Source organism: Musca vetustissima, unplaced genomic scaffold, assembly GCF_032173495.1.
Source record: "Musca vetustissima isolate MV318-11 ecotype Yass unplaced genomic scaffold, APGP_CSIRO_Mvet_v1 utg92864, whole genome shotgun sequence".
Classification (NCBI taxonomy): Eukaryota; Metazoa; Arthropoda; class Insecta; order Diptera; family Muscidae; genus Musca; species Musca vetustissima.
Genome location: NW_026882166.1, coordinates 27190 through 38313, shown reverse-complemented (window position 1 = coordinate 38313; position 11124 = coordinate 27190). Strand labels below are relative to the sequence as shown.

Here is an 11124-nt window from a genome sequence, read left to right as displayed (position 1 = left end):
CCATTAGAATTGTTGATATTTCTTCCATATACGCCCTCTTACTTACATCATATTATTCGTGGTCAGAATAGCAGACAAAATACAAAACCGAACCAAAATGCAAATTTTGAGCTGTACTTGGGCTACAAACGAGCGGACCAACTCAGGTAGTCGAAATATGACGATCAGTATACTAAGAGGGTTAAGAACCAACAACAAACAATCTTGTTGCTTACATATGTACATAAATGAAATAGTATATTCGCCTAGTGATAGTATATTCGCTCGTATTTTTTTCGTTCCCAAAAATGTTAAATATATTTTAAATATTTTTAACAATATTTTAATTAATTAATTTAATAATTTTCTTCTCGTTTGTTTCTTTTTTTCAGAAATAACAAAGGGACTGCAAAAAGCTGAAATTTGATGAATTTGTGTTATAACAATAAATAAAAAGAAAACAAACAAAAAAACAGAAAACACACTTAAAAACGAAACTACAGAAACCCAACAACAAAATATCAACACATAAGGACTAAAGAGACAGACAAAAATAAACATGCAACATGATGTTTACCCCCCATAAAAGTTATGTAAAAAAAGTTACAAAAAAAATTAAAATTGATTACTGTAAATCAAAACATTCAAATGTTACAACAACAATAAAAAACATGTAAACAGCATAACAATTGTTTTATTTGCCTTATTTTTGGGATGGGAGAGGTTCATACTTTTAGAGTAAACCGTAGAATGTCTAAACGTTTAAATAAAATATGATATACAGTGAGTGTAATAAGTATTTTGCCTCAATATAAATTTGACAAAATTCTAATATACACGCCTAAAGCCAGCATACTAAAGATGTAAAATGGATTATGTATAATGGGATATGTTTGTGGATATATTTAGATCTTATTTCTGCAAGAATCACTGCGAAAGGCCTATTGGTCACGAAGATATCGGCCAAAATATATACCAACCCAAAAATGATTATCACAAAAAAGTATTTTGCTTTTTATTATAATTTTTGAAAAAATCATTATATAACACACACTTTATCTTTTTATATTTACCATTGCGGGTAACCACATACTAAAAGCGATTTGGGTACGATTTCAATAAACCACAGCATTTTTTTCGCGAATATTTTCTCACATTTACGTTCAATACATTCTCCACCAATTTTTCATTTACTATATGGTAATTTCTCGTCCTAATCTCAAAATGAGAGTATTAGAATTAGTCGTCGCGGCTTCAAAACATCCCAAATAAGATTAGAATAATAAAAAGGAGGTCTTGCAAAATAAATCGCGAGGACAGGACCTTAAAAACTATTAAAACCAAAATCCGACAAACAAATTATTAAAAAAATATCGCGAAACCCAATTTTTCTGACTTTGAAAACTTTATGGTTCATTAATATTGATCTAGGAACCAATATATGCGATGAAAATAGCAATAAGGTGGTCAGAATTTTTAGTGACACAAAAGTTTTTGGGCCAGTTTGGCTGACAAGCCAATGTATTGTCATAGGTGATACCATGTCGGATATTGGTTGAATTGTCCCCGAATAATATAATTTTTGATTCCATTTCGACAGCCGGAAGAGAGATCCAAAAGTCGCTCGACAGTTGAACTTGCAACTACCAGGGATAAATCCATTTAACTATTTTTTTGTTCTCACATCAATTCCCCCTTTATTCTCTCCATACTCTTTCATTAATTTCTTCTATGGTAGTTATATAAAAAAGAAAAATAATTTCACTCGTTTTTACATCATTTATTGGAGTAGAAAACATTTGATTTCTCTTTTTTAGCTTTATTACTTAAATCGTACTCTTTTGTGCATTAATCTAAGTTGGTACTCTAAATATTAAAAATACGTCAAAATGGAAAAGAAACAATTGTCTGCAATAAAATTCTACAAAGCAACATGTACACGACAATTAGTATATATTGACAAGTGTAGTTTTGGAGAACATCATCCTAATCATGAAATTAAGTGTAAAATATATTTGTAGGTAGGTAGGTATTGTGAAACAACGTATCTAACATTAAAAGCTACACTGATTATTTATCCAGGAATTGTGTCAAATCAAACATGTAGACATTGGAAACCAAACAATCACCATCCTAGAATGACAAAAACAAAAATAATAGATTCCATATTAATACTGAGAAAATGGGATATATGTATATCGACTACTTACACCGGGTGTAATACCAACTAATGCATCGGCATGTCCATAGAATTCTTCTTTCAATGAAATAACAATTGTCTGCAAATTGGTGGTATGATCTCGTATATATGAGGCAACTTTGCCAATATTCGTATTATCCAAAGCAGCGTCAATTTCGTCAAGTACAAAGAATGGAGCAGGTTGATAGCTGAAAGAAAGCAAAAAATTTGCATCATACGTACAAAGAATATATCATTGCCAAACTCACTTGTGTATGGAAAATAGTAAAGCTAAGGCGGCAATTGTTTTTTCACCACCACTCAAATTGCTCATGGGCTGGAAACGCTTGCCCGGTGCTACACAATTATAATTAATACCATCTAGATAAGGTTCTTCGGGATTATCGGGACCCAAATATGCTTGGGCGGCTTCATTGCGTGCAAGTTTTTTGTAAATTCCATCAATAGCATCGGAAATGTGATTACAACATTGAGTAAAACGTTCGGAGCGTTCATTCTTTACACGCTCAAATGCAGCTTTAGCTTTTTTCGCTTTGCGTCGGGCATTTTCGAACTCTTCATTTGTCAGTTGGACCTTTTCGGTGACAGCATCCAGTTTCTGTACAGCTTTCAGATTTGGCGTCTGTATACGTTCCAAAACATCCAACTTTGCCTGAAGATCTTTTTGTAAAGTTTCATTCATTTTCTTGAAACTCGAATCGTCTTTTAGCTTGCAAATTTCACGCGGTAAACTCGAATAATCAACTTCAATACTGAAATGAATTATGACAAATTATTGAATGGTAAATAACGACTATGTCATGAATGTCCTACTTTGTTTCCTTGTCCACAACTGCATTTGCAGATGTTGAAGGTGTATTACTGTCAATTTCGCCACCTTGACCGACACAATCGTCCAGCGATCCTCTCAATAGTGGAATAGCAATACAATCCATCTGTAAATGAAGAAATTTATATCGATTTGCTATTTATATTACAAAGTGCAATGTACCTTTGCCTGCATCAACAGATTGTGACGCTCATTTTTCTTTGTTTCAATTTTTGATTCAATCGACGACACCATAGAGCCCACATTGTGAATTTCCTTGGCCAAGTTGGCAACATCTTTTCGTGCCTTAGATATTTCTTCTTCCATATCATCGACCGCTTGTTTCTTCTCTGCTTTGAGTTGTTTCAACTTTTCCATTTTCTCTTTATCCTCATCGATTTCACTCAAGTACCGTTTCTCAGCAGCACGTAATTTTTCCAAGGCATCTTCTTCATCCTGAACACTACGTTCCCAACGATCAACATTTTCTATAAGACAAAAAAATTCAAGTCTCTTAGAATTTGTTTGAAATAAAACTAAATATGATTATACTTCTTGTGTCCTTTTGTTTTTCAAAATCCAACTGGGTGTTGATAGCATCAATTTGCTGTTCGAATTCGGCACGTTTGCGGGCCCTTTCCTGTTGCATTACCAATTCGCGTTCCTCGTATTGGCGAATATTTTTAACGCCTAAACGGCGACAGAAGGCAGCAAATACTTTATCTTCTACATTATTCATGTTCTCTTTAATTTCCTGAATATGCTCCTCACGTTTCTCCATGCGTCTTTCGATTTCAGTAATTTTTGGCTGTGAATGAAATTATTACTGAGTATAAAATGTATTTATTATAATACAAACACCTTACCCCAAATGCATCTAACTGACTTTGAACTTGTTGCAATTGTTTATCAAATTGCTGTATCGATTTCTTTGAAGATTCCAAATCCACCATACTGTATTTTAAACGATTTTCAAGTCCCTAAATATATATATAGTTCAAAATTGAAATATGATCTCTTCAAAGTTGAATATGGTAAAACCTTACCTTAATTTGAGATTCCACAGTGGCCAATTCACTTTGCTTACGGGATTTCTTTACTAATTCCTTGAGCTCCTCGCTCAATTTCTCCTTTTGCATTTTCAGTTGGGCCATATGTTTTTCGTCCCAACGCTTAGCTTTCCGGGCCAAATCATGACTACCACCAGATATTAGACCAGATTTCTGATAAAATGTACCATCCAAAGCCAAAGCATCATAGCGAGAACGATCCAATTCATAGGCCACTTTCATAGCATCTTCAGGTGTTTCACAGACCAAAGCATTGCCAGTTGCAAACAGTACAGCGCGTTCAATTTCTTTCGGTTCGAATTTTAAGACATCGAATACAAGTTTTACATTGCGTGGTTCGCTTATGTTTCTGAAAAATAAAAAATGAATGAAATGAAAAAAAATCCGTGTAGATCTGTGTATGGGAAATGCATTTACCTTAAACGTTCCTTAAGTGGTTTAACTTGCAAATAATCGAGTGGCAAGAATGTTTCAACCTCCAACATTTGTTCCTTAAGTATCTAAATGTTCGATAAGGAGAAGAATAATTTTAGTTTATAACAAGAATATATACATGTGGTAACCAAATTACCTGAATACATTGGCGAGCAGTTTTTTCGGTATCCACAATAATAGCTTCCATAAATTTACCCAACACTTTTGTTACAGCTACATTGTAACGTTTATGGGTCGGCTGACACATGTTTATCATTCGATCATACTAAATCAAAAAAAGGTGTTAATGTTGGTATTAATGCTAATAATTACCATTACATACCACACCCGGCACTTGTTTCTTAAAGAGTTCCACAACTTCTTGTTTCTTTTTTCTACGAGCATCTTCATGTTTATCACTTCTGGCATCACCCAATTGATCTCTAACATCTTCAAGTATGCTTTGTATTTCGGCAATTTTCTCCTTTGAGCAGCCAACATCACGTTTCAATTCATCTTTGATGCGATTCTGTTCTTCCAAGGCAGCTTCTGATGATTTGATATGATCCATTAATTTGTCACGTCTTTTAATGGCCTCCTCACGTTGAAGTGTTAGTTTCTTCAGGGCTTCCTCAACCGATGCTCGACGATTTGTTTCTCCATCGAGTAAATCTTGATCAGATTTTTGCTCTCGATTAACAGAATCTAACTGGGAACGATACTTTGTCGCGGTAGCTTCTGCTTCCTGTTTAAGACTATCATATTCCTGAACTAGCCCTTCTTCCATGTGTACACTTTTACCACGTCGCGTTGATTCATTTGCTATTTCATCCTCAAATCTTTTCTTTAGTTGTTCTATTTCATTCAGTTGTTTCTCCAGTTTGCGTATATCCTGTTGATGAGCATTGTCAGCTTCTCGTGCAGTTTCGAGAGTTTTGGCCAAGGATTTCAACTTTTTCTGACAATGTGCAACTTTCTCTTTGGCTTTAATATAGAGCGGATGTTTTTTATTCATCTGTGTCTCGAACTCACGTATCTCCTGATCTACTTTAGCCAAATCACGACTTAATTTTCCGGATTCTTTCTTCTTTTCTTTTAGAACATCGTCCACTGCAGCTTTGCGACTTTCCACTTCTTTAACATCCTCTTGTTTTGATTCCAACTCTTCGTTTAACTTCTTAATATCTTTCTCTACATGATATAGACGAAATAATTGATATTCAACCTTTTTCTCATTCTGAAATTGGGATAAAATTAAAATTATTGTTCTCAAGATCTGCTATTTGACATGATTGCTTACATATTCATTTTTCAAACGGGCATATCGTTCCGCTTCCATCTTCTCGTGTTTAGCTTCCTTTCGTTCAGCCGCAATGCCCTTCTTCTTTTGATATGTAAATTGTGTCTCCTCTTCGGCCAGTATCATTTCTTGTTTAAGACGATTATAGTCTTCCTTTAGTAAGCCAGACCTGAAATATTATTGATAAAAGGTTTGCATTAATTTCATGTACTTATCTGAAACTTTAGACGAGAGTTGGATCATTCTCGATTGGGCATAGTGCTTAAAATACTCACAAAAAATATGAAGAAAAGCACTATGTAAAACCTATCCATATATACATACCCACTAATCTCTTCAAATAAAGCTGTTCTCTCCTTGGGTGTTTTCATTGCAATATTTTCAACTGCACCTTGGAAAACTAAAAAGTTCTTCGCCTTGACATTAATGCCCATCTTTTCCAGTCTTGCCAAATATGATGAACTGGATACGCTGTTCCCATTTATTCTATACTCAGAAGAACCACCAATAACTGCACGTTGGAAATCCAACTGGTAGTCACCATTGACAATAAATTTCGCTGTAACATAACAGCTGCGTGCCACAGGTCGTCCAATCGATGAGCCATGTATGAGATCGTTCAGACGTTTTACACGCAAACTAGTGGTTTTCTCACCCATAACAAAACTGATGGCGTCCATGAAGTTGGACTTACCTGCAATACAAAAAGAAAAAACAAGCTTTAGACCTGAAATATGTTGCAGTGCTTTGGCAAACATACCTGAACCATTGGGGCCAATTACTGCGGTAAATTGTTTTAGTGGACCCACAAGAACATGACCTCGATAGGATTTAAAGTTTTCCATTTCTATATACTGAAGGAATGAGGCCTCAATTTCATTGGGCGGTGTGGTTTGATTGACAGATGTTAGTGTCACATCGGCAGCATTCTCCTCCTCCGCCATTGTGGCACACTTTTATGTCACAATATTGGAAGTATTGAATTTATTGACTGTCGTACAATCTTCTGAACAATTCTAGCTACTTTATTACCGAAATTGCAAACAATTTGTTGCACTTTACAGAAATTGTGAAAACACAGTAAAAGGACGCGCTATAACTAAAATCGTTCCACAAAGAAATAGTTCACTTTAACGGTTCTCTGAAATGAACATCGGAACTAGATACAGTTCATGCACTTATCTAGTTCCACTTGTTCTTCGATAATGTTTTTCCGTTCAGTGGAAATATTAGGTCGCAACCTTATACATTGCGTTTGCATACATAAATCTTGTACTATAATAGCGCCTTTACATTCGGCAGTTTTTAGCTGAGAGAAAACCAAAAATACGTATTTGGGAAAATAAAAAAATAAATTTTTTTAAATATAATTCATAGGGAATCATTAATAAAATATATATACCTTGTATTATTGTACCATGGTAGGACAGCTTGAAGTGAATAACAAAAAAGCAACTATGCACGTGTGGTCTCTTCTGCCAAAAATAAATATACGCAACAAGTGTTTGTGTTTATTTGGCATTTTTTCAACACAAAACTGAATACGCGAAAAATGAATGAAAGGTTATGGTTTCTTCCCAAAATCCAGTAGGGAATACCACCAAATGTGTGTTTCATCCATAACAAAGTAATTACTTCCAGACGAACGTGTTCAAAACTTAATTTTCATTTCAATTAAATTTAAAAATATTTCAATTTATTTTGAATTTATTTTACATTGTATTCAAAACAATAAACACATATACACAAAATATGTATTTTGATTTGATGGAACAAGCCACCTTGAGAAAAAATTTGTAATCAGTTGGTAGCTGTGCCCTACCTTGTAATAATTATATTGACTAATTGCACCATGGATGCTAGTATTTTTTTTCGTTTTTCTTTGAAATTATTAAATATGGTATACCAAAATATAGTGCTGACATTAAGTGGAACAAATCAGCGGCCCGATTTAGAACTAATTTAAGCTCACGCTTCCTTGTCGTCACTTGGGGCATTAACAAATATTCCGTCCCTATAAATGCATTATTATTGCACTTTTATTAATAAAAAAAAATAATCGAAAACAAAAAATATTTTAAGTCGAAATGAAACGTTGACAAATAGTTTTGACAATTTACTTTACAAATAATAAAGAAAAAAGTTTAAAACCATATGATTGCCACTTACACCTTATTAAATACACCTTGGTTTTTGCATTCTAACAGAAATTTTTGAAATAATTTTGTACCTTGAAGTATAAATCAAGGAAAATCAAGCAAACTCAACAATATTGTTTTTATATCTGGCGGAACAAGTCATTACGTAAATAGTTGCATTTGTTTTTTTTTTTAATTTTAATGCTGCAGCGCATTTGGTTGTTCATCTATATATATTCTAGCTGCAATTATTGTACATTAATTTGATGATAAATCGTACGTCTTATTAAATGACCTACGAATGATAATTTTCACATATATTTGTTTAAAAAGAAGTTGATCATTTATTTTCTAATTTCACTTAAATATTAATAAAAATATTACAAAAAAAATATCAGTCGAAAGTTGACTTACCTGTCCCTATTTTATAGGGATCAGATGATATATCGTCACTATACATCACATTCATTCGTAAACATTACGTTTCTTCATCCATTTTGTTTATATCCTAATTTTTTATCTGTCATTCTATACTGTCTCCTCTATTCTTAGCAAGTGGAACGTTTTTAAATTCGGTCGGTTGATTTCATTAATTTTCTGCTTACAAGTAAATGTTTTAATATCTGAACATTTGTTTAAATTAAGTGAAATTCCAGTCAAATAACGGTATTTCAACGTTACAAACATGAACAGGTCTTCGATGACAATTCGTGAGAAGCTAGACTTACTAAATGATGCAAAAGCCGGAATGGATAAACCTGCACTGATGGAAAAATATAAATGTGAGAAAAATGCTGTTTATCGAATCCTGCGGGAAGAACAGAAAATTCGGCAAATTGGACTAAATTTGAATTCAGAAAGGAAACGCAACCGTAAAAGCGTCCATCAAAATGTTGAAGATTTCCTCAATATTTGGGTGAGGAGGCAACAGAAACAAAATAGGCCATTGACACGAGATGCCGTAGTGAAGGCAGCTCAGGAGATTGCAGAACGTTTAGGTTCGAATTTTGTTCCGTCATCTACGTGGATAGTCAGATGGAAGAACCGAACAAACGTGAATTTGGTTCGCCCAACTAAGAAGACTGAAACCGAAAATAAAATCGAAAGCGAAGATTTTGATGATCTCATGCAGGCTGATGTGAAGAAAGAGCTGGGCGACATAAGTTGGGCAAACAACTCTAATGAGACATATCACAATTCTATGGAAGATTATGATGATCAAATGGACAATGAAGATATGATCTATCATTGTCCAAAAGTTGAACTTTCCGAATCATACATTTACGATTATTCTGAATCTGTGGCGGACGTCGAGCAACCTACAAATCAAGAGAGCTCCATACCAGAAAGTGATATTTATAGTTCATCACCGGCTACAAAGAAGCAAAGTTGGATCAGTCAGTTGGTTCTCACACAATTGGATAGCATACATCCAGATGATAGAGGTGATTTCGCCTGGGAAGTACATAAGTTGATTCGGAAATATCAACATAAAAATAAGTTGAGGATGAAAGAACATAAATAGTTGTCTTCAATTCATTTCTTAATAGTAATAGACTATTTTTTTATTTCCAATATACCTATGTTTTGTAATGAAGATACCTTCAATTTTGTCCAAAGCCATATTTTTAATGACATTTTGATTGTTGTAATTTTTATTAATCAAAGTCCGTTGATTAATAAAAATAAACATGTTTTAATAACATTTTATATTAATAAGAAATTTAAATTTGCGAAATTAAGAAAAATATAAATATATGCAACAGGTTGTTTTGTTTATTTGAATGTTCTTTATTAAATTAACTTTTATTAAATAGGAAAACATATCGCGATATTAATGGAAAGTCTATTTTTATATCCAGTGGTTTAAAATACTAGTTTTCTTAAAATTTTAATAAACCCTCTAAAGTGTGGTTGTTATAAAGATTATTTTGAGTGATTTTACACAGAAAATGCAAAAATCTTTTTGAAATTAGTTTCTATTTCTCCTTTATAAATTCGAAAAGTTGTGGGCTGTGATCGAAATTCAGCTCCCGAGGTAACAATTGCCGCAGAGATAGGCCCAGCCGACTCAGGCACCTGCTTCGCGCTCGCTACCTTTGGCGCATCCACCAACAGCTGCCTAATTGTTACATTGGATATCGGTTTCGACAATTCGGCAGAGGGAGGTTGAGCCTTATCACCCTTCTTGGAGACCTTTTTACGGGCTCTCCGTCGGGCTGACATCGGCAGTCCCTTACCCTACGTCTTCGTGGATGCTGGTGTCTGAGACGTCTCAGTACTCAGTTTACCCTTGGGAGGTACTAAGGGGTTAGACGTCTCAGTCACCGGCTTCCTAGATGTGCTAGGACCTCCAACATTTTGCTCCTTCTTTGAAGTGACTACCGTGGTGGTCTTCGCACTAGGTCTAGGAATCCTTTCAATCAAGAAGTCCCTCGCAATATCATTCGGATAGTTCCTGAGGTGCTTTCGAATGAATTTGAAGTTCCTCTTGATCAAAAGGAACTCATTTTCACTCACTTTAAGAGGTAATGAACCTGACATTCTCACCTTATTCTGAATGAATAGAGAGAAACAAGGAATGTGGGATGCGGATTCGAAGGTGGTTGAAAAACGATTCGTGTTGCCTGCCATATTGTAATTTAAGTTGTAATGTGCGTTGTCACATTGCAATTTAATTTTGTAATATTTTTCAATATTTGCGAAAAATTCGAACATAAAAAAGCATGCACAAAATATCAAAAAAAAAAAAATAATTTTGAAAATTGTATCTTTTTAGATAATATATGAAAAGGTCTTAACCATATATTATATGAGGCCTATTCCAAAAGATAGACAAAATTATGTTTTCAATATCATCTTTTGGAATAAAATGCATATAACCATTCATCCAGAAAATTGTGTCTGTGTTGCGACATATGTCTGTGTTGCGACATATGTGGTTTTGGGTGAAATTCATATGTGGTTCTGGTAAAATTTTGTTGGATTTGGACCAGTATTTACAATTTCAAAATTTTTCAATAAGTAAACAAAAATTTTTACCAATATTTCAAAATGGTGAATTCTGATTGGTTGAATTTAATTAGCTTCAAGTTTTGTATGTCACGGCGAATCATTTATTTTTCGCCTTGTTAGCAAAGTTGACATATCATGTTCCCAATTCGGCGATGCGGCTACCTTATTTGAAAAGAGAACGATAAAAATTGCCGAAAGTA

General features: G+C 34.0%; 1 protein-coding gene across 1 annotated transcript; it reads right to left on the bottom strand.

Annotated features, from left to right (window-relative positions):
• Positions 1-2043: 2043 nt before the first annotated feature.
• LOC133328385 (structural maintenance of chromosomes protein 1A-like) lies at positions 2044-6737 on the bottom strand. The gene is made up of 14 exons (XM_061536955.1): positions 6532-6737; positions 6096-6465; positions 5772-5940; positions 4815-5708; positions 4629-4757; positions 4475-4557; positions 4034-4406; positions 3854-3967; positions 3540-3795; positions 3171-3475; positions 2993-3114; positions 2428-2931; positions 2190-2367; positions 2044-2112 (listed from the first exon to the last, which is right to left on the bottom strand). The coding sequence occupies exons 1-14, from the start codon at positions 6713-6715 to the stop codon at positions 2050-2052; spliced, it is 3744 nt and encodes a 1247-aa protein (XP_061392939.1). The 5' UTR covers positions 6716-6737; the 3' UTR covers positions 2044-2049.
• Positions 6738-11124: the final 4387 nt, after the last annotated feature.

What these genes read in the sequence shown, in the direction of transcription:
- LOC133328385 (XM_061536955.1), bottom strand. Translation starts at nt 6,715, where the DNA reads ATGGCGGAGGAGGAGAATGCTGCCGATGTGACACTAACATCTGTCAAT. An exon ending in AGAAACAAGTGCCGGGTGTG is followed by an intron (nt 4,758 to 4,814) that starts GTATGTAATGGT and finishes TTTTTGATTTAG; the next exon opens with TATGATCGAATGATAAACAT. An exon ending in CTGTGGAATCTCAAATTAAG is followed by an intron (nt 3,968 to 4,033) that starts GTAAGGTTTTAC and finishes ATATATATTTAG; the next exon opens with GGACTTGAAAATCGTTTAAA.